We start from the raw sequence: 24568 nt of genomic DNA, 5'->3' as shown, positions 1-24568 counted from the left end.
TTTGGTTTCTCCACCTTGCAAGGCACCTATTTCAAATGATTATAATGCATTTTTGAAAATACATAGTTGACCAGGTCATGGTTTAAAGGTACTAATTTGCTGGGGCATGGTTTAAAGCACCGATGGCTAAAGTAAGTTTATGTTACTGATGTCATAACTTGATTTGTATTTTAGGAATTTTTAAATATTTAGTTGTCTTTTTAAAAAAACAACCTGATTAAGATTAAGAATGTTTGCCCAAACAATTGAATAACAATTGTTTCTATTAGACCAAATAATCAGTACCATTGGCTTCTTTACCAGAATGGGAAAATGCATTATTGCACCTCATTCTCTTGCCCTGCGCTGATGGCAGATCACTGTCTAGAGGAACTGCCAAGTCTGGTGTTATGGAATGTATGTGACTCCATGTGACTGTGTGCGAACACAAATTAAAGATGTCCTTCAGCTTGGATTGCTAAAATTTACCTGGCCACATAGTCTATCATCTGGACTCAAACTAAAGCAAAACTCGAGCGCACCATTCCTCATGAATTGATCATTTGTTTGCATTATTGATTATAACCAATCAAATTGCATTCTTATACAGGGCATCATCATTTTAACTAATGCCATTTAAATTTCACATAAAATGCCCCTAAAATTTTATCTCCATTAAAAAATGCAGTAAAGCACCATGAGTATGAATTTATCAAAGTCATGGAAATTGTTCTGGTTAGCCATCAGTCAGAAACTGAATGTGCTAAACCAAAGGTTTGCAATAATTTGCATTTCTTTTTCTCTATTTTCCAGACACTGCAAATGGATGTCAACAGGCTGAACATAACCTTGCTTCGGATATTCCGCCAAGGAGTGGCTGCAGCTCTAGGACTTCTGCCTCAGCAAGTGCACATCAACCGCCTCATTGTAAGATGCATACATTTCACATTCCCAGAGCACAAACCCTCATCTTTATTGAAAGGCTTAGTAGTAAAAACACCCACGCAATAGTTCTATGGCCCAGGAGCCAAATCTAGCATACCACCTGTTTTTGTAAAGGAAGTCTTATTGGAACAAGCGACACCCATTTGTTTACATATTACCTCTGGCTGCTTTCATAGTGCAATGGCCTAGTTGAGTAGTCGCAACAGATTGTTTGGCTAAATTGAAAGCTAAAATATTTGCTATCTGGCTCTTCATTTTAAGAAGTTTGTCAACCCTCTCATAGTTCAAGGCTAGCCACCTTGGTGGGTATGAAGAGAGGGGCTCAACATACTTGTCTCACAAACCTGACACTACTCCCAAAATATTCTCCCTAAGAGTGAAACCTTCTGTATCAGTCAAGGCAGTGTCTCCAGACAGTATCTGTTAAAACTCCTTCAAGTATTATCAGGCCAAAAGACAGTGAAGAATGCACAAGGCAGAGGATTTGAATAAAGAAGAAAGAAGACCCAATCCTGAAGGACAGCAGCCCAGGTGAAATGCAAGACTAGATAGTCTTGAAAAGTCAAGAGAAAACTTGGATGGGAATCTGGAGTGGGGACGAGGTAGACCCAGCGGGTCTCTGTATGGGGCCCAATTAGACATAGCTATCAATCACCCACCCCCTTTCTCTTCCACTTTGTTCAGTGTTTGGGAACCTTGATGTCATCCAACTACAAGTTCCCATCTGCACTTGAAGGTGGGTGTGAGCAAAGGCAATGGAAGACAAATTCAAATCAGATGATTTTTTCCTTTGTAAAAAGGAATTATCCTAAGGTTCCTGTGAAAGGGAACTTTGGAATCATCTTGAAGTCTTAAAATCATTCGTAATTTCCACTGCAGTGGGAACTCAAGGAAAGACTGCATGTTCTCTTTGCCTTAAGTTTTGCTTCTGCGTGAGCTCAGCTTTCTGCTGCATCATCTGCATTTCCAGCTATGGGAGAAGAAATTGCTTTTTATTGTGGAGTAGAGTTTTTGTTTCTTTTCATTTTTCTGTGTGTAGAGAGTGAGTTGATTCAGTCTCCCTAATAACTGTAGTTCTGTGCATCAGCTGTTTTCTGGGACTTTATAAATAAGCTTAAAAATGTAAAGGTTTTAACTCAGTTCCATAGTAGAGAAAATACAACATCTCTCAATATCCTGAAATAGGTTATTTTTATCCAGGACATACCTTGCCAAAGTGAGAAGATTTAGTTATTATAGATATCTTAGATATAGATCTATATTTTTTTATATATACTGAAATATCTTAGATACACTTTTATGTGTATAGATCTAATGAGCATAATAGCTTCTTGCAGGGATGAAAGAGGGATTTGCCACACCCAGCGTTGGATATGTATATCCTCGGAGAATGTTAGCAGCCAATTTATGTAAGTCTGTTTCAAAGAGCCGTTGTTGTAATGGGTAGAATTATGATGACACCTAAGGCAGTGGAGCACAGTGATTATGAGCATGTGCCTTGGAGACACACACAGAACCACACTTGTTTCCAGCTTGGCCAAGTCCTAGCTGTGTGACCTTAGGCAAGCTACTTAATGTTTCTTCATTTGCAAAATGGAGATAACTGTAGTACCTATGTCCTGGAGGGGTTTTGAACATTAAATGATGTAACAGATTCAGGGTACATAGAAGCACTCAAGCCCAAAACAGGTGCTCTAATCCTACTATTGCTGTTATTCAGCCATAAACTATTTAAACAATTATAAACATGCGTACCATTGGTATTATGCTATATTTAGTCTTTGTTATTCCCTGAAAACATGGAAATGTTTTTTTTCTGGATTGCTAGACGTGTGTTGATACTCCATTTTATATCTGGCTGAACATCAGTAAATTTCATTACAAGAAAATTACCTAGCATGAGAGAACTCCATGTTTCGAAAAGAAAAAACTACCAATAATTCCCTTCTGCAAGTGCCTTGTGTAAGTTGTAAAAGAGAGTCCATCAGTATCAGTGTTTGTGTGTGTGCGTGTGTGTGTGTTGGCATATCATGGTAAGTAATCCTGTCTCCATTTCAGCTAATGAAGTAATACTTATAGGAAAGGACCTTGATATTATTGCATGACATACGCATTTCCACTGAAGGATAGATTTTCAAAAGTATTACCAATTTGAGGTGAAGAACAGGATCGGGGAGGCAACTCCAAAGCTCACCCACCATCACCTTCCTTCCTTAGTCCATCCTTCACCTTCATACATGTTATAAGAAATATATGTGGAGTGGTGACATATAATTAAATGCATTATTATATCAGGTTTTAATTCATTTGGCTTTAAAATGCTGCTTTAAAACACAATTACCCAGGGAACATCTGAACAATATACTTCAAAAATTACCATATGGAATGGAAAATAAACCAGCACCCAGTGAAATATAAAATTACAATTGAAAGAAGGCCATTTGAAGATTTCAGGCTTTGTGCTGCTAAAATTAAGTGTACCAGGGAAAACTAATACATGGGATCTCCAAGATGCCTTTTAGGATTCTAGGGTTCTGATTGTTTTTACTGTTTCTCAAGGAAAGGAAAAAATATTTCCCTAACATGCTTAATATGTCCTTTAACATATACAAACAATCTGCTTTTCCCAGGGAAAGAAGAATAGTATCGAGCTATTTGTGTCTCCCATAAACCGAAAAGCAGGCATTTCTGATGCCCTGCCATCTGAGGAAGTGCTGCATTCACTTAACATCAATGTTTTGCACCAAAGTTTATCCCAGTTTGGAATTACAGAGGTCTCCCCTGAGGTATGTCGTTACCTGGAATATTTGACTTAAAAATCTGCACAGTTAGCATGACATGGTGACCCAATCCCAGGAGGCTTTGAGGTGAAAGCTGTTTATTGTATGTTATTTGATAAAAATTTCCCTGCGGGTCAGAATTCTCTTATCTTTGTAACTATATAGGTTTATTCCTTAAGGAAATTCATTTTCACATCAAAATTTTACTTTGTGACACTTTCTCCTCCAGATCTTTATGGCTTTGCAATTCATTTTGATGTATCCAGGAATTTTCTAGAAGAAAGGCCCTTTAGATGTATTTGTCAATTATTACTTGAAACCAAAGTGTCCAAAAACACACCCTCAATTCTTTCTTCCTCCAGTTGTGCTCCTCATTGCCTTCATTTTCCAAAAAGTCACCAGATACTCACCTTTCCCCACAACCTTGGAATTAATTTGAAATGTGATTTTTCTTTTGCTGAGGAACCCAGTCTTAAGAACTGTGGATATTTTCTTCATAGCGTTTTCTAAATCTGGCACTTTTAAAATTCCCCCTACCACCTCCATGATCCTCACTCCTGAGGATCCCTTTTTTATTTCTCTTACTCCATCCCACTCTACCACACTTGCTAGAATGATTATTACCCTAAACAAATGGACTTAAAACCACAAAATCATAGAATTGGACCTTGGGGGTACATATGTGAGCATCTTATAGATACAAAAGTAAAACCCGTAGAAACTAAGTGATTGTCTCAAGGTGACAAAGCAACTGAGTTATAATGTGACATTTAAAATCTAGACATATTTACCCCTAATCTATCCTCCTTTGCAGTAAAGCATACTGCCACACATTTCAGCAAGTATCACAGGTGTGCAATAAAAAGCTTTGGTATGAGACTGAGTTTGAACCCCAAAGCCAGCACTTGGGCAGGTGATATATCTCTGTGAGATTGTTTGTCTTAGTGAAGCGTCTGTCTCTCTGAGCTTTAGTTTCTTCATATCCAAAAATGGATATAGTTCTTATCTTTTACTCTTAAAATATGAAGTAAATTTTTAGAAATTACTTGGAAATGCTCACACTGAGTAGGCACTGCACAAATATGATTTGAATGCAGGATGGATTGGCAGAACACAGAGGTGGGTTATCCTTGAACCGTGACTGTAACAACCTCCAACCTCCAAGGCCTCCCATGAATTGAATTTTGCTCCCCTCCCTGCCCTCTCTGCCCCCATCTCCACACACACACACACACACACACACACACACACACATGTGCACACATACCCACACAGCATGTTTTCTCTCTTGCCACCAGAATAATCTTTCTAAAAGCAAATCTGGCCATACTCTCCTCATGCCGTGATTCTACATTGACTCCCTAAATGCTACAGAACAAATTTGGATTTCTTAATATGATCCTTTGTGCACTGGGCTTTCTAGTTGTTGAACAGCACTCTCCTACTCTATGCTTCAGCAATTCCAACCTTTCTCGGTCCCAGAATTCCCCATACTGTCTCTTCCCTCCATGCCTTCACATACATTGATCCATTTACACCTTTTCATGTTTCAAATCAGTCTACTAGATAGCAAAGTCCTCCCTGTGTCTCCACAGACATGGGCACTTGCTCTGTGTTCTCACTGAGACCCTTACCTTATGTTGGTCTTCAAGTCCATCTCTACACTTCAGGTTCTGTGGGGGCACATGCCTTTGCACTTGATCTGTGTCCTCACTGCCTAGCACAGTGTGGTATCAAAGTCGGAAAAATTAATGAAAGAATAAACAAATAAAATATGATTTTTGCTGTCAACGAGTTTATGTTTTAATAGGGCAAATAAGATACAAGCAGATAAGGAGAATACAGGGTTATAATAACATTACCACACTGTGCCATGGAGCCTTAGGAAGAAGAGGTCACCTCAAGCTTCAGAGAGGCCCGGGGGAGGACCAAAGTGAGCTTAAACACCCGGACGCCTCCCGGCCCTGCCTGCGTGTGGCTCTCAAGGATTCCCTTTTGTACATCAAACCAAACCCCATTCCCATAGCCCGGGCCCTTCACCAACTGACTTGCACCCATCTTGCCCAGGTCTATTCTTTAAAACTTAAAAAGACCATTGGATTAATTTATTCTGCTTCCCATAGTTTTCAGTGAATAATGTAAGCATTCCTCCCTGTTGCTTTATTCTGATTTTAAATGCCACTCTGAAGGCTCTAGGAATAAGTCAGCTTAGTGAGCCATCCAGTGTGCAAACCAAGAGGAGCTCACCGTATAAAAAACTAGTTAAAATCAAGTACTTGGGGCTCTCCAGCACACCTGAGATCCATGTGGATGAGGAGAATACAGGGCTATAATGACATTACCACACTGTGCCATGGAGCCTGCCTGCCTGTCACAGAACTATTTGCCCCTCATAGACCCAGTTCTGCACTGCACTTGGATAATGAAGGGGTATCTGAAGGTCAAAATGTGGTAATGTGGTATTTTCCTCTGAAATTGTGGGGACCTAGAAATGTAGTAAACTTAGAACCTAAGAAATACTACATTGCAGGAGACTGGAAGGTATGTTAGTTGGTGTAAGAAATATTTCAAGAACAGGCGGATATTTGAGCCATTTGTTCAGGCACTTCTAGAACTGGCCGGCATCACGCTCTGACCTGGAGCCCTAAACGCACAAGCAGGAGAAAGCTGTCTGCAGTAGGCACCGCAAGAGAGTCCGCTGTTATTCGAGCCAATAATGGTTTTCTGTGCATTTCCCCACTTCTTCATTCATCTTTGTGGTTAATGTGTGGTAACAGCTTTTGCCTCAACCCATTCTTTCACATTTTTACCCCAAATTATAGCTCTGCTATGATAACATGTTAATAATGTAAAGGAACATTGGCATTTTGGCTCTTTCTGCCTCACGTGGATTACAGAACGTTCTGGATGAGGTCTCAAAGCATCTTTTCGTGAACTTCACATTAATTACTTTCAGGGAAGGATGTGTTTTCATTGTTGCTATTTATTTATTTGCTTCATTTTTTTTTTAAACCAGAAATGACTCTTGGGAAACTAAGAAAAATACCAAATAGTGAATTACTTTTGTTTATTCATCTGCTTTCATTTCAAATCTAAGTTTCTTGAGAGAAAAAAGACATTATGTCATTTATACATTTCTAGGTGATATCTAGAACATTGCGGGCCCTCAAAGATTTTCTTGTAAGATGTACATAAAGATAAAACTAGACTTCTTCTTGCCTAATAAGTCAAGCAGGGAAATAAAATTTAATTCGATATTTTAGTTTCTATTTTTGAATATTTTTGCAAAATTAATATCTATGGAAACAATAAGCTCTGCATTGGTATTGAAAAAATGAGTTAGGATTTGTTGTTTTCATTCCAACGCATTGCATTTCATTCCAATGCAACTCCAGTTTCACAGGTCTGATATTTCAAAGGAAGAAGCTACCTTCTTTAAATAACAGGCCAGTGTGCTGACTGATACTTTAATACTACACTTACAGACAAAAACTATAATCCATAATCCATAAGTTTTGTGACTGTTCCTTCAAACGAGGAGCATTTGCCAGCAGTATGAAGAATTATAGTTTTAGCCATACAGTACAGAGGAGGGATACAATCAGTGTTAACATGCGTCAGATCATCTAGACCGAAATGTTCGCCACGTTTAATACAGTGGAAGCTTGGCTTTTACCTAACAAGACCACATTGTTGTAGAATACATCCCATTTATATGCATAAGTCTATCATTTAACCAGATAACTTACAATAATTCCCCTTCATTCTTATTCTATGAGTTCTGTCTCTTTAAGAGATCTCTCTCTTAAAGCCTCTGTGTTTAGGATAAGAATTGTTTTGTTTTTCTTTTAAAAAAAAAACTAAGGGCATCAAATTATTAAACAGGAGGTAGAGAAGCCATTATTATTGATACAGGGAACTGCCCAAATTTTAAATAATAAAACAAAACAAAACTCAGCAGCTTCTTTCTCTGCAACAAAGTTAGAGGGCAAAGCAATGTAGCTATGAAATAAGATGTAAAGATGCTGCAGTGCATTGGTTTGACCCGGCCGTGGAGACTCTGAATTACTGATCTCTGAGCCGCCTGACAAAATATAAAAGGCATCCTGTTAACTTTATGCAGGTTAGTTTGGAGAGCTCTGTGAATTACGATCTTTTGACATGTACGATGTTAACTACAAACTTTTCCCTTTATTATTCTGTCCTTATCAATTTTTTAGATCTCTGTACAAATATAGTAGTGCTCAGCAGGAATAGCATGACTCAGAAGGAAATCTATTTACCAAGAAAGTACAGTGACTAAGTTCTAGGAGTTCAGAACATGTGTCTTTCTAACGGGGAGTGGGGGAGTGGCAGTGGGAGGTTAATTCTTCAATCACTCTTTGGTTAAAAGAGAAAACAAAACAGATCTGTCTTAAGCAGAAAGGAACATGTTGATATTCTAGGAGGTGTAGAACTATAGCAGAAAAACAAGAAATGAACCAAATCAGGTTAAGAACACAAAATCTCTTTCCGCCCACCTAACCACCCCTTTTTATCCAAATCTTACATGAACTAAAGCGCGGATCCTCACACTTAAATTTGACAAGTTTGTGCTGCCTACCTGAAGGTTTAACTAGTTTGCCTTTATAGCAAGCAATAGATACTATTTAGTTGCCTGCAAAAAAACTCATTTCCATATTTATACCTGATTTCTACAAGAGTTTTTTTTTCTATTAGTTTCCAGGTATGTTTGTAGAGACATTGTAATAAATATGATCTTTCAAAGGTCAAAGAGCAAAAGACAGTTGTCACTTGAACCCAAGATTTCATTTAAAGCAGAATAATTGATTTCTAATCATTTCATCAAGCAAGCATTTTCAGATTCCCCATCAACTTACCACTTACACATTTTAAATAAATAAATATCACACACATATATATGTAAATCATTCCTTGTGTCTATGAATTTGTCTATATCTTAGAAAGTAGGCAAGATATAATGAGCATGTCAGTGTTTTACAAGCATAGAGAATGGCACGAACTTCTTCAAGGACAGAAGTCTCCCTCAGGTCGTTTCTGTAATCACAAGTTCACAAGCGAACTAAACGATCCTTTTTGTTCTGTTTGTTCAACTCCTCACCAAGACTCACTTGAGTTCCAGGATAAAAGTTTTCATAAAATTTTTTTGGCTAATTTACAAATGTTGAATGTATTTAATTTTCAAAACGTTTTGAAAAGTAATCAGTAATGATTCAAAGTTTGGATACCTACAATGACAGGCTGTGTTTGAGGACTTTTTTTTCGAGACTACTACTCTTTAATTGTCATGATTCTGTGGGTTAACTAGGAGCAGCTAGGTGGTAGTAAGGCTGAAGTCACCCTAGTGGTTACACTAAGTGGGAACTCTGCCATGGAGAGCCCGAGAGGACCTCCCCTTCTCCAGGGGGCTTTTCACCATTCATCATCTTACTGCTCAAGGCTTTCTTAATCACTGAAGACAATATCCAAGGACAGACAAGTATTCTCACTAAAGGGAAAAGCAGGCAGACTTCAAGGTGGAATTTTAGATGAGAGGAAGCATTTGACCTGACTTAGCCTATGTATGATTTTCCTAATTGTAGACCATTGGTTTCAACCTAAAGGTTTTTAAACTATAAATCTCTAATTTTCACTGAATTAGACAGCTTAATTGCATTCTAAAATGTGACATTAGCATATGTGCTTTTTTTGTAAGGAATGGGACAAATGAAACTCAGTGCTCATGCACATTCCATTTATGCCTCTGTCCACCCTACCACTCCCAAAGTCGTAAGCAAAAAAGTACATAAATAAATATCAATAAAACTATTTATCTTACTTTTTATTACCAAATAATTCTGGACTTTTTGTGTTCCTTGTTGCTTTAAATAAAATATAATAGCCTAACCATTTATATGGGTGAGGTATTATGTTGATCAGATTTTGACAATGCAGATTGCATTAAAAAAAAAAAAGATTTGCTAAAAGAGAAAGAAAAAAGGAAATGATTCTGACATTGTGGCTCTGTGTATTAGTTTTACTTATTTTTTTATGCTCCGTGTCATGAGATTTTGTTTGTGCCTGTTTCACTTTTGTCTTAAAAGTTAAGAGTTTTATTACAGCACGTAAACCAGGAGTTGGTGCCGTGGGAGGGGACTTAACCGTGAGGAAAGCTTCAGAAGCAATTTCCTCCACACAGAATAGACTAGATTGCATACCTATGAACCAGGTAATTTCCAAGAGAGACTGTGAGGGATGTTTACAAAGTCCAGAACACAATATGCCATATTGGGCATGCTTGCTCCTGTACAGGACGGAATATAATCTCTCATGGATAAAGACGGCAGCCTCTTGTCTTAGATCAGTTTGAGGAATGTAGGTGTGTTCCACTGCATTGAAAGGAATACAGCTAAAAATATGTTTCGTGTCTGATAAGAACACCAGGCTTCTCAAACTCTTGTTTAACATCAGACTTTCTGTTTTGCTTTTAAAGAAGAATGTTTTACAAGGGCAGCACGAAGCGGACAAAATCTGGAGCAAAGAAGGATTTTACGCTGTTGTCATTTTTCTCAGCATCTTTGTTATTATAGTAACGTGTTTGATGGTAAGTTTGCTTTTTTATGTGTTTTTTCCTTTACTGAGCCCATTGCTTAATATTACCAGATACATTGCCAATGAATGAATGTTAAAAAGACTGGGAACAGAAGCTGTAATTGCACTGAAGCTTTTAGCAACTTTGTCAACCTTGAAAATGAAGCTTTAGAAAGTGATTTACTGTGAGGTAGGTCCCTGTAGCCCTCAGTTATTAAAGTCTCAGGGGCACAGTTTGGGCTTACTTTATTTCTCCTATTGTTATATTATTTTTATGGAGCTTAGGAAAAATTTTTTTAAAGAAATATGTCTTAGGGACAAACTTACTCCTTAAAGAGTGGTTGATTTTCTTATATTTATAGGGGCCTTGAAAGCATTCTATGAAATTCCAGGCATGCAAAGGAGATGATTATAGGCTCAAAGGCTAAATGATCCACTCTCAACTAATTATTTAGGTGAATGAATAATACAGATGTATAAAAGTATACACAGCAAATAGCTCTGTGAATTACAACTTATAAATTTGTAGTCCTTTAAAGTGTATTTCTAATTTTTAAAAAAAATGCAGAGCCCAAATTAAACAGAAACCCAGTAAACTAGGCAGGGCTATTTGGCATTGTGTAAGTTAACAGTTATCTTTCAAATAGAATGGTAACATTTTCCTATGCTTTTGAAAATTCTGTGATGCCACTTAAAATATTTGAAGCTTACATATGGGTTTTAAGATCTCTTTTCCTGTGTGCTATGTGCTTTTTAAATTGTGTGTATTTTTAACCACATTCCTTCCTTCGTTTTTAAGTGCCTTCAAAAGGACATGAGGCTACTTATTCATTCTGCAGACAATAGTGTTGTTAGGTGTCTTATTGGGTTTTGTTCATTTGTACTCCCCCTGCTGGGAAGCGGTTTATGTTGGTAAGATTAAGCCTCAACTGGGAAAGACAGAGGCTGAGCAGGTGTAAACTTGAAGGAGATAAAGCAATCAAGGACTTGAATAGGGTGAGGACGGCAAGTTCCCTTGAGTCTACATGCAGGAAACCGTAATACCATAAAGCTTCCATCATAATGGATTGAGAGGCATCTCCTATGAGCCAGGCATTAGGAAAGACGTCTAAAAACCACGACACAATAAACAAAAGAATAATGAAAGAATTGAGTAAGTAAATGGATTTTTATGTAGTAAGTGGTAGAGATTAAGGAAAAAGAATTTTAATGAAAGAAAGTTGGAAGTTTTTATGGACATCGTGGCAGTGACCTCTGGGTATTTTTTTGGGTATTTCAAAGGGTATGGTTACTTGCGATGGTTATTTGCACCTTGAAATATGTGGTTCTTTTTTCCTTAATACAGGAAATCTGGAGTGCCCTTGTCAGTCACAATTAGGGTGATTTTCTGTCTGATAGATGAAAAAGGATGGGAGGAAAGGGAAAATAAAAAGGAGCAGAGAGTGATAAAAGTGGATTTTTCATAGGCAAATGGATAATATTCCAAAGAGCAAAGGTGACAATAAAAGGAGGAACCTGGGAAAGCAGATTCCTGAACAGCTGGAGGGCGGGGGGAGGCAGTGCAGAGCTTGTTACTAACATGTGAGATACATTCCAGGTTCTGCATTTCGAGTCTCCAACATGCCAGGGTGGATCCCTCGATGACGTACTGCCTCCTTTGGCTAAAGGGCCTGTAGTAACCACACCCCCAGCCCCCTAAGGCTGGGGGACACTACTTCGTTTCTTGATACCTGCAAAGCACCAATGTAAAAGTCAGAACCCTAGATAAGTCTGCTCTGAAGTTACTAGAACAAGTAGAGAAAGGACTGTTTCAAACGAAGGGTCAGTAGGTAGAGTCACCCATTCATTCCTTCAGAGGCTCATCTGTGAGCCTGTTGTTAGTGCTGCCATTAGCTTACTGATGATTCCAAGTAGATGACCTTCTGGAAAAGGTGGAACTGTAATAAGAATAAAAAGGTCACTGGTTGCCAGAGACAGGAAGCGTGGGAGGGGATGAATAAGCGGAGCCCTGAGGATTTGGGGGGGCAGTGAAACTATTCTGTATGATACTGTGATGGACATTATGAATGTGTGAAAACCCATAGAGTGTACAACACAGAGAGTGAGCCCTAATCTACAAGACGGACTTCAGTCAATTACAGTGTATCAGTTTTGGCTCATCGGTTGTAAGAAGTGTAATGAATTAATGCAAAATGTTAATAATAAGGGAAATTGTTTAGGGAGGTAGGGGAGAGGGGCTATTTGAGAACTCTACACTTTTTGCTCAGTTTTTCTGTAAACCTAGAACTCTTAAAAAATAAAGTCTGTTAATTTTTTTTTTAATCAAATAGTGTTAAGTAGCATGAAGAGTTAACATAACAAGCGAATGAGCAGAGCAGAGAAGTCTGAGACATCAGAGACACATGAAAATGTGGGGCAAGGGCCTCCTAATCAGAGCACAAGCTAAGGCAGGAATAAGTTTAGCCTCTCAGAGTTGGAGGAGAAGGGTGGAAGCCGAATGTCTGAAGCAGAGCTTTGATGTGACCTGATGTGCCTGTTGAAAAGGTCACATTCTCTGCTGGTGAAGACTGGCTGGGGACAGAGGGTGAGGTGAAGTGTGGGAGCAGGAGGGCTCTTCTGGAAGCTGGTGGATTAGCCCAGTGAGAGGGATGATGGCGGCCGGGGCATGGTGGTAGTGGAGGTGGGGAAAAGGGAAGGGTCGGGCTTTATTTACGGGTAGAACTGCAGGATTTGCTGTGTACTGATTCTCGGGGAGAAGGAAAGAAAAACATTCATGATGACTCCTAGGTTTTTTGGCTGACCTCCTGGGCGACAGTCTCCCCTTTGTGGGAAGAGGAGGTGGGGCCTAGTGAGAGATGCAATACTTTTGAATTGCATTCTAAAAGTTCTCAAAAAAACTTAAAAAGGTGTAGAATGATGTATTTCAAATATAGTCCTGAATTTTAATGTGAAAGGGTCACTTAAAACAGTACTAGGAGAACCAGCACTACATAGAAAGGAATTAATATTGATAGAAAAATAAATAGTCCTAACGGACAGGATTAAGATGAAGTTAAGTTTATTGATACAACATAACCATTGACAAGTCAGCAGTTCACATTTAGAGACTTGTCAAGTGTGGATCTCTAAAATAAGCTCATCTTTGTAAAAGTTCAAATATTTTTGGTAATCTTGCTTTAAAGAAGTGTTTTACTTGGATCTCTCAGAACTAGTTGTACTATCACTTTAGGGATTTTCAAAAACAAATATTCTGATTATGTTTCCCATAATTTTGTTGATTCTATGGCAAACAAAGAGATATAACTCAGAATTTTCCCTCTGGTGTGAATTATATTTATGAAAGATCACATGGTGTTATTTGCATCCAGCCTTTCTACATACCATAGAAATGAAAATCATATGGTTTTATTATGAGATCAAATAGGTAAACTGTAATGGTGGACTGCATGTGCCATATAACAATAACATAGGGCTTGGCAAAAATTTTTGGAATGGGCATATTGTTTACTTTCCTTAAAAAAAATTTAGGTGGCTAGGCATAAAATTAGACATGCATGACATTTCCAAATGTGTGACTTATTTAGCACCTCTCAAAAATGTGAATGTAGAGTGGGTAGAGTGACAAATAGATGAATAAATTCTCCAAGAAAAAAATGTGTGGGCAACTTCCAATCCATTCAGTCTGTCTTAAGTGGAGGAAAATTATTACTAAGAGAAATTAGTTCTTAAACTTGAATAAGTAACAGAAAGAACACCATTTACATCTAAATTAGACCTTCAAATGTGCTTACAAGTTTCTTAACGAGTGCAAAAAGGTATTTATGAAATATAGGTAGAAATATCTAAAGCCAGATTGCTTCTAGAAAGCACATAAACACAGCTGTTTGGGTTAATAAAAGCTCCAGCCCGTTAGACCCATAGAAGAGCCATCCATATGGCATACACAGAGTTTCTCTACTTATGGTCTGGGTAGCCGAGGCAGGAAATCCTTTATCCTTCTCTCTGCTATAGCCTGAGCAACATGCAGTAAATACAAGTCAAAGGTGGACATAAATAGCCACACTTTTCTAATTTGTTATGTGTAACCCCTAGAGATTGAGGGCAATGGGGCTAGATTTCTAGCTGGAATGATCTGTTTCCAGAAGCATTTTCCAAAGTAGGCATATGTCTTGAACTAATTTTCAATTTTTACCTGTATTAATAAAAAACATTTAGCTAAGAAGACAATCCTCTTAATAATAATTTAAAAATAACAATAATAAAATTTTGTTTCTTCCATTTATTGCAGACTTAATGGTACTAAATTTACTGACCAGCACTAAGCAATATATTTTTTAACCACTTTATTGAGGTATAATTGATCTACAAAAAACTATACAGGTTTAATGTAAACAACTTTATTGGAGATAAGTAATACATCCATCACGGCAATCCATGCCATAAATATATTCTTCACCTCCAAAAGTTACCCCATTTATGTATTATAATTATTTTGTGTTGTGAACACTTAACGTAAGATCTACCTTCTTAGCAAGTTTTTAAGTCACAATACAGTATTATCAAAGATAGGCTCTATTCATAAACAATGTATTTTAGTTACCTAATTTTACTGATGAGGAAACTAAGATTCAAAGAAGAGAAGTGATTTGAACAAGAATATAAAATGGGTAAGTATGAACGTGGGGGAGGGGAGGAGTGTCAGAGGAGGGTTGGAATTCATACCTGGTCTGTGTAGATTTAAAGTCTGGGCTCTGTAACATGATTCCATGTATAATGGAGTCAAACCGTTATTTAAGTCCTGTCACTCTACCTTGTGAACATCTATCTTGGCTGCAAAGGGGTCCAGTGATAGCTGAGAGTGCCCATATTGATCAGACATTCAACCCAGACAGAACTGATTCATGTTCATGACACCATACCTGCTGTGGACACATCTCTATTTTTGCATTTAATATCTTGTATTGGTCATAATTTGTGCATATCTGTCTCTTCTGGAAGCCTGTGGATTCCCAGAAGCCAGGGTTGTGTACTATCTGCATCCACAATGTTGTTTCTGGAACATAGTAGCAATTGATTCGTGTTTATGCAACTAAAAGAAATGAATGAACTCTTTCAGAACTCAGGTAAAATACTGTAAAGAAGAAATGCTATGGTCTGTTAATTGGTGGCATCATTTTAAAACTTAAACATATTTTAATCCAAACAGATGGTTTGTGTTACCTATTTAAGAAATTTATTTATTGAAAGATATTTAACATGTAACATGGTGTAAGTTTAAATTGTACCACTTATGATATTTTTTTAATGATTATTATAAGTTGCAAAAGAGCTTTATAGGTTTTTTTGTAGCTTCCTCTCATTTCTGTGTTCCGCTGGTTCTCCTATTCTTGCTATTATTTTTTTCTCAGTTGCTATAGTTTGATTTTTATGAATTCCTCTCTCATTCAATATTCCTTTCTGTTTCACTTTTTCAAATGATCACGTGACTTTATTGCATCCCAAGATTCTAACAGCAAGTTCTTAAAGGCAAAATAAAAAATATTGATTATCACTGCTAAGATGAGTTTTTAGTTTGGGCTTGAAACAAAGTACATTCGTGTAAAGAAATATGCATATGCTATATTTGGACCTTGATATGTGTGGAGAAAAAGCCATGAACACTTTTCCAGATGCTTTGGGAAAGAGGTTGGGATGAAGGATGTGAGGATTTAGAAGAAAGAGTAGAGTTGAATGACCAAGGCCTAAGTCAAGGCACTGGATTCCAGACTTTATTTCTAACCTTCCATAAGTCTTTCAACTGCTCTGGATTTACATGTGAAATGAGGAGACTATATACCAGGTGATTTTTAAGATCCCTTACACCAGTTTCTCAACAACAGCACCAGACTGGATAATTCTCCTGGGGACAGAGGGTCTGCCCTGTGCATGTAGGGTATTTAGCAGCATCACTGGCCTCTGGCCACTAGATACTAGTAGCAGCCCATCACATACCCTAATATGACAACCAAAAACCCCATCTCCAGACATTGCCAGACATCCTTGAAAGGCGAATCTGCGCCAGTTGAGAGCCTCTGCCTTATAACTTGATTCCACGGCAACTGCCAAGTAGCAACCTCTTCAGTTCTTTCCACATTTTGTCAGACAGCCCAGTCTACCTCAAGTATTTACAATGTGTATAAGCATTATAATTCCCCAACTCTTGCTTTTCCCTAATTAAAGATGTAGAAGTCAGTTTGTGTGCATGCTATGCAGAGGCAGATTGAAATTTACCCCTAACCAGAGATGCTGTGAAGAGATGACTGTAAAATATTTGACAAAGGTTCCTCATCAAGAGCAAAAGCTCATGAATGGTAAGGAAGGACTTTGGACTAGAGCTTGTTTTACACGAGTACAGTCATAGAAGCCGGCTGTCAAGAGCCATTGAGAAGGCCAACATTTCCTTGGCGGTCCCTTTTCATTTTTGAAACACGCCTCTCCAAAGCCCAAAGGTAAAACGTATATATTATGTTTAAGTGTGAAGGACTTAGAATATACAATAGTTGCATGATCTTTCATTAAATGTATTTCCGTAAAGGTACAGACATACTCGTTTCTTACCTCATTCAGGAAAATAACTTGCAATTAAAAAATGAAAAGCTATCCCACCTTCAATTCTTTTGCCTCTTCTTTTAGCAATTACATCTTTAGCTTAACACAGGTATGTCATCTGACTGACAGTGTTCTTGTGTGGGTTTTGTTTGTGCAGAGTGGTGGCAAAGTGCCTTTTGAGGGTCTGAAAACTGAAGAGAAGCAGTGAGGTTAAAACCTCCCTATCCTTAGGCATTATCACATGGTTAGTATACTTACTCATCTTCAGTATTTACTATCCTATAGCTTGTGAATATAATTATAATAAAAGTAAGAAGACCTGCCACTTAGTATTACTGACATCTTCTTTTTCCCATGCAGTAGTATTTGTCACAGGAATATTTATAACCCATTGTTTCCAAAACTTAAAGATTTAGCTTTACTCTAGCATAATGGGTGAACACCACCAGTATAAACATTTCCAGGTTATGAGGAAGTGAACTGGCATAAAAGACAATAAGGAGTCTATTTAATTTCCTGGCAGTTCTAGTCATCATATGCTTTTCTAGTTATACCTCAATTGTGCACAGTCCTTCTCCTTAAAGAAAGTTTTCAGTCCACCAAAGAAAACTCCTAAGTTTGGTGGTGTTGGTGAGAAACTCACTGCAGCAGACAGGACCTCAGGGGCAACCATTACGCTCAGTGAAATAAGCCAGGCGGAGAAAGACAAGTACTAAATGATTCCACTCATATGTGGAGTATAAGAACAAAGCAAAAACTGAAGGAACAAAACAGTAACAGACTCATAGAACCCAAGAATGGACTAACAGATTCCAAAGGGAAAGGGACTAGGAAGGATGGGTGGGAAAGGAGGGGAAAAGGGGAAAAAGGGGCATTACGATTAGCACACATAATGTAGGTGGGCGGGGCATGGGAAAGACAGTATAACACAGAGAAGACAAGTACTGATTCTATAGCATCTTACTATGCTGATGGACAGTGACTGTAATGGGGTATGTGGTGGGGACTTGATAATGGGGGGAATCTAGTAACCACAATGTTGCTCATGTAATTGTATATTAATGATACTAAAATAAATAAATAAAAAGAATGATGGTATGGCAAGGAGCAGCACCAGAAGCAGTGTAAGGGGGTGCAGAAGGCTCAGGTCTGCAAGTCAGAACTGCCAGAGGGCTGGTGCTGTCACAGCCAACTGTTGACTTTGGGAGAGCCATGTTATTTAGCCAGACCGCAGTTTCTTTAATGCACAGTTAGCTCAGCAGGACCTCTAGTGACCATTCTAACTCCCACTCTACAGCCCGAATGAAAAGATCACTTAATGTACTTTTCCCCCTTACTTTTTTACCTTTCTGTCTTTGTTTCCTTCTTGTTACCACAATCGGAAATGTTGGAACTGAGACATAAATAAATTTAGTTTTCACTCTGTGTTTAAATAATTCCAAAGCTCCCTTTTAGGTCACAGTTCTTAATTTTGAGTCATTTTTCTCATGATTGTGGCTAAATATTATTCAGGAAAGATACACAGATAGTATATATTCCGAGACCTTGTGTATTTGAGAAACTCTGCTGGCTTCATTCGCATGCACATTAATTTATTTAGGTGTAGAGCTCAAGCATCCTTTGTAATATGCATTTTTTTCTCAAATTCATGACGAATGCTCCGTTTTCTTCTCACAGTCACTCTTTCAATTGACATAGTTTTTTTAAAACTAAGAACCTGTTTCATTGCATATGCTAAATTCCATAAGAACTGGGTGCCGCCTGGTTTGGTTATAGTGGAAATATCACCTAAGTGGGCACTGAAAAATGGTTTTGAATGACTCGCTTTTCTCTCATTCATTCTTGATTTTCATTTATAGTGATTCTTCTCTGACTTTCATATTCCCTCTTTTCTCTTGGATTGTTGTATTTTTATTTATCCTGGTTCTTTTTTATAAGCTTATTTTGTTAAACAGATGTTTTTCTTAGCACTGTATTTTGAGAATGCTGGGGAAAAAATTTCCCCAAATTTTTTTGAATAAATTTTCACAGGGATTGATTTCCTCCACAATTTCAGGTCAGTTCTTTCCCAGTTTTCCTTTCTGTTTATTCATCCTTTAATAGGATATATACATAGATATGTAGACTTTGTATCTTTCCAGTAGATTTCAAATATAGAGATGACTAGAATTTAAAGGAACTTTGAAAGAAGAGGAATCAGCCTGCTGACAACTTAGAGTAAATGTTATTGAAAAGTGCCAGGAAAGCCCTCTCCCCTAAAATAACACTCATTCAGCTAATGGGTTCCAGAAATTAAACAGGGGAGTTAAATTGGCCTAAGGGCTCCAAGATGCTGACATTGTCAGCGCTCTAATTGCCCTAAATGAAGGTATACACTCTTCGTTACAACACTGTTTCTTAATGAAAGAGGCAGCAGGTGTGGCAGGCCCAAACCTTACCTGATTTTGAATTTTGTCATTCACAGCGCTCTAATGCCTGTGAATTAATTTATCAAGTCACTTCCTGAAGACAGACTTGAGGGAACAGAAGGCCGTCTAGTTTCTGCAGGAATTGGAGTAGAGGAGTCAGCATCAAGAGGTGGGGAAAGAAAATGAAATAATTATGTAGTACACCTTAAACTTACACAATATGTCCATTACATCTCAATAAAACTCCAAAAATTTTTTCTTTAATTGAAAAATAAAAAAGAGAAGAGAAAAGACCTATAAAAAGGGAAGCCTGAGGATGCAAAAGACAAACTTTGCTCACCTCACAATTTGTTCCGTGGCGTGTCCCAGCAAACTCAATCCAATTCTTTTCAAAGTTTAAGAATAAAGATCCTGCCATTTCTGAATTGAATTAGGCAGTCCAGAAAGAGCTCTGAGTGAAAGTGATCATTTTGATTTTTTCTATGTGCATTAAAATTAAAAGGAGAAGGGGTTAAAAATGAAAATTCTGGTTGTCCAAATTATTCTTTGATAGATACTCTAAATTTAATTTTTCAAGTATTTACCAGATACTTAAGTTAATATATGACTAGTGCAGATATTTACCAATATAAGAAATCATGGTTTCTAGCATAATTATTTTTTTCAATAATGCTTTGCAAGATTCTCTTCCTAAGTGCTGTGTGGAACACAGATCTCCATTTGTATACGTGTCATAAGTGCTTACTTCATGACTATTACTTCTCTAAGCCTTCCATTTCAGTCATTTTAAGTAAAAACGTGTGTACTCAAGCTGACATCTGACACTTTTATAAAATTAGCCAAATTTGCTTTTGAATATATATTTGAGGAAAAGATTCATGGACATATGTATTTAATAACTAGAAATAGAAAGTGTATCCTTTTGAGAGAAATCTCAATACCACAAAGCTGAAATCGTTCTAGAAGGCTTTTCTTAGTTGCATTATCATTAAACCTTTATTTTAGTTTATCTTCTCAGTGCGAAAAAAATGTGACAGGAGCCCTTTTATATCTCCTTCTATAGATTCTTTACAGATTAAAAGAAAAGTTCCAGCTTTCCTTGAGACAAGATAAAGAGAAACACCAGGAGATCCACCTATCGCCCATCGCATTACAGCCCGCGCAGTGCGAGGCAAAGCCAGGCAGCAGCATGGTCCAGCCTGAGCAGGCCCCAAAGGTGCTGAATGTGGTCGTGGACCCTCAAGGCCGATACACTCCTGAGATAAAAACCACCACCACTGTCTGCCCTTCTCCTTTCAAAATGAAGCCCATAGGCCTTCAGGAGAGGTAAGAGCTTTTCGTATCCTCTGTATGTTTCTTCTACTTATTTATTTTCAGAGTATTCACTAATTAAAAATTAGGATAAATCTAGAGATAATTGGCATATTGGGTAGAATTGTTCACCACCAAATGGACACCCGCAGAAAGTAGTCTTTTTTATGCCACAAAAAATCTAGCTGTATTACAAAAAAATCTTTCAGTTACATCTGATTCTGCTTAGCTGGTATAGACCCAAGCCAAAGTCATCTTCAGCTACAGGACAGCTTCTGTAATCATTTATTAAGTGTTTTTGAGGGCTGCTGACCTCACCTAACATAATCATAAACATAATCTTTTTAAATTGTCGCCAAAATTCTGGCAGATAGAAGGACTGGGAATAAACTTCGGGCATTTCCTACCAAAATCCACATTATTTGGAGTACGGTAGAAAGAGTCTACACCACAAATTAATTTTTTTATAAAGCTTTCCCTCTGCTTCCTTTGAGCAAAGCAAACAAGATCCATGACATTATTTTTGTTACCTTACCTGCCTTTGTGATGTACTTGCTCTGATACATACCACTTACTGCAAATCCAACATATTGAAAACAAGAATATGCAAGATGCATAAATGAGGGGCCAATTCTTCACTCTCCCAAAATATTAAGTAAAGCTTTCCCATGGTCATTCTTAAAATAAGTAAATTCTTTGTGTTTGCATTTAAAATATGACTGATATTACATCCAACATTACATGTTAAGGACAATGGAAAGTTCTCAAAGTATGTTCCCAGGTTCATTCTCTTATTTTCCAGTATTTCCATTTTCTGTCATGTCTTTTTTGTTATCTTAGGTTTTTAAATCATACATATAAATTTTGATTATATTTCAAGTCACATACACACAAACACACACACACCACAACCCTTCAGAAAATATAGTTTGGGGCTTTAAGAACTGCAGAAACCCAAGTTGGTCATTTCTTTGAAATTTCTTTGAAAATAATATTGTCAAAGAGTGAATGAATGAGGTGAAAAGAAAGGAATTTGTTGCAATGATCCCCAAAGTCCTATGAAGGGAGAATATTTTGATTCTATAGCGCAAGAAAATGGAAAACAATCAGGTCCTTAAGAAGTCCAACCTCCTCCCCAAAAATACTTGGTGTCCTGATGGATCTGCATGGGTCGCCTGTACCATTCTCTCACTCAGATACCACTAAATTGCTCTCTGGGCTGAGGTCTGACAAGAGAGACAGGGTGGAACTTTCTGCCCGAGGCTAGCCAGGATTCAGGACTGGATCCTGACCCCGTATTGCCATTTTTGGATTGAGCAGCTTCGAATGAGTTGCTTGCCTCTCCAAGCCTCACTTTCTTCTTCTATAATATGAAGGGGTTGAGCTTGACTTCTTCACTTCCTTCATGTTCTTTTACTCTTGTTACCCAAATTAGTTTTATGCGTTTATGTTTGCTTCAAAGAGAGACCTTGAAGCAGGCATCAGTGCTGTGTGCCAAGAATAGGGTGGAAGAAAAGATCTGCTCAGATGAAGGCAGTAAGAGGGTCATTTTGTATAGACAGTTTAAAGATGATAATAAAACTAACAAAAACTCAGTCTAATTTTTATTACCATCACGCAGCACCAATTCTAAATAAGGCCAGTGGTTAAATCCTCCAGGGAATATCTGTTGTCAGCATCCTGTCCTTTGTAAACCACTGCTGGGTGTATTTGAATTTCAAGGAGCATAGGGTTAAATATCCATTTATTCGTTTAGACGAAGTGAATGTTTGAGAACGGTGAGTACAGGAATGTGAGCAAGTGTGTAATTAGCATTAAGTGGATTCCCTGCCCCTGGCCTACAAACTTCCCTGCATTCCCACCTTCGCCCCCCATTTTCTTCCCGCCTCAGAGCAGGACACAGCTGTTCTGCCGACAAGGGCCCAAGGTCCTTCTCTCCCAGGCTGATAACTTACTCCGTCAGTTTTCCTCCTCTATTTCACCTGTACCCTCTGCTAATGCTATACCCTCAGCAGGGAAGCAGGTTCTCTTCTGTATCAAAGGCGCTCCTGCAACCCAGTTCCTCCTCTGGTTCTCGTCTGTCCTTCCTTTCTCAGGTAAGGACCGGAGTGTACTTGTCACTTCGTCGGCCTTCTTCAAACCACCCTCCTCCCTGCTTCTCCCACGTACCCTTGCCGGGTTAATCAAAGGTCCGACCACCAAGTCAGAGCCCGTGCTTCTCTCTTTGCCTCCCGGCTCTCCCTCCTACTTCCTTTCCGAAGCTCTCTCCTCCTTTGGCCTCCAAGACATTGTTGTGGTTCTTGGGTGGCTCCCACCAGGCTCCCACACAGTCCCTTCTCCCCTTAACTTGAGAGTCCATCAGAGAAGTGGATTTGAGCTGGAGGCACTTCTTTGGAGGTCGTCCATGTAAGAGGTAGGTGAGACGAGGTGGTTGTGCTCCACCTGTACAGGGAAGAGAGGTCCAAGGTGAGAGGTGGGGGCGGCGGCGGAAGGGAACGGGGAGGAGGTAAGCAAGCGCCACCTCCTCTCGGAAGCCCCTCCAGGCTCCCGCCCCCTCCTTGCCCTTCCTCCTCCAGCCCCGTGTACCAGCACCTCTGATTCAGCTGCCTCTGCTCTGTTCTCCTCTACTTTACTCCCACAACCCTGCGTGCATACGGCATTTACAGCGCTTTTCAGGTGTAGGTAAAATTGTCATTTACAAATGTTATCCCATGTATGGAATATATATTCTTGAGGGCACATATATTATTTAATTGTCTCTTTGTCTCATATATAGAATATAAGTCCTTAAAAGCAAGAGTTCCTGGAAATAAATGCTTGAAGGAATGAATGAATGAATGTTATAATGAATAATTCTGTCAACTTTCAATAGTTGTAGGGAAATACTTTATTTTTCCCACCATCCCTTTCTCTATTCTCTCCCCCATTTTTCTGCCATAATTCCCTGCCAAGATGATCTAATGATGAGTTTTTTTAAGACTGATAAAATATTGAAGATGTGCAGGGCTCCATGTGGTCAGAAAACATTTCTGAGAGTTATAAGCCTTAAAATTTAATGTATGTTATTTGTTCTAATGGTGCCTTTAAAATAGCCCTATGTTTTACAGCCCTTCATCTCCAGATTCTGGAGTGATATAATAATTCTTTGTTTATTAGATGAAAGTCTGGCTTCATTAAAGTCACCCTGAGACCATAAAGGCTGCATGAATCACTTGTCCCCAAAATCTTTTGGGTCATGCCATATAAATATTTCATCCCTAATGGAGAGAATCTATAATTCTGATATTATTACTAAGAAAATATAAATTTTTGAAAATAAATAAAAGACAATATAGAGACTAAATGTACATGCTTAACTGAGTACAAAGGATATGCCCAGAAAATTATGAAGATTAAAGGATCATAAGGTGAGGGACATAGCAGGTCCCTCATTTCGCCCTATTCCCAATTAGTCACCAAATCATATTGATTCTTGTTCCTTGGATTTTTTTATTACTGATTCCTCTTTTTGTAGCCATCACCCTGGACCCCGATGTCATTATTTCATATTTTAATTGTTGTGTTTTAGGATTATAAAAATGATAACAGGACTAATTAGTGTTATCTATTTCACGTATTTTACTTAATCTTTGCCTGATATAATTCTCCCCTCACATATGTCCACTCTTCATATTTATGACAGTCCTTGCATTATATTACTTTGCTGTGTAAAAATCCTCAAGCTCCCTTTGCCTGGAGCTCCCTTTGCCTCCAGGATAAGGTACAGGCCACCTTGCTGGGCCTTTGAGGTCCTGTGCAATCTGGTCCTGAGCATTCTCTGCAAATCTGTTGACCACTACCCCTCAAAATAAATCTTCCGTTCCATGCAGACTGTTCTCCTCAGTGTGCTGTGTTCCTGTCCACATTTTCACGTGTGTGCACCTGGCCCCTCTTCCTCCTCCTTCTATCCATCTCTAGTTCCGAAAT

At 38.3% G+C, this 24568-nt stretch overlaps 1 protein-coding gene across 6 annotated transcripts in view; it reads left to right on the top strand.

Moving 5' to 3' along the window:
* Positions 1 to 24568, top strand: part of PTPRR (protein tyrosine phosphatase receptor type R) — a 224182-nt gene that overhangs the window by 106134 nt on the left and 93480 nt on the right. For 2 of the 6 annotated variants that reach the window (XM_036917632.2, XM_057486873.1), the window contains 4 exons: positions 793 to 906; positions 3555 to 3710; positions 10198 to 10308; positions 20355 to 20617. In XM_036917632.2, coding sequence (XP_036773527.2) covers positions 793 to 906; positions 3555 to 3710; positions 10198 to 10308; positions 20355 to 20617 — 644 coding nt within the window. Of the gene's footprint in view, positions 1 to 792; positions 907 to 3554; positions 3711 to 10197; positions 10309 to 17051; positions 17128 to 20354; positions 20618 to 24568 lie in introns of those variants that run through there. The other 4 variants (XM_057486870.1, XM_057486871.1, XM_057486872.1 and 1 more) reach the window with 4 other exon arrangements.

The sequence above is a fragment of the Manis pentadactyla genome, chromosome 10, assembly GCF_030020395.1.
Source record: "Manis pentadactyla isolate mManPen7 chromosome 10, mManPen7.hap1, whole genome shotgun sequence".
NCBI classification, from domain to species: Eukaryota; Metazoa; Chordata; class Mammalia; order Pholidota; family Manidae; genus Manis; species Manis pentadactyla.
Note: the sequence above shows the minus strand (reverse complement) of the source record. Positions and strands in the feature narration are given on the sequence as shown.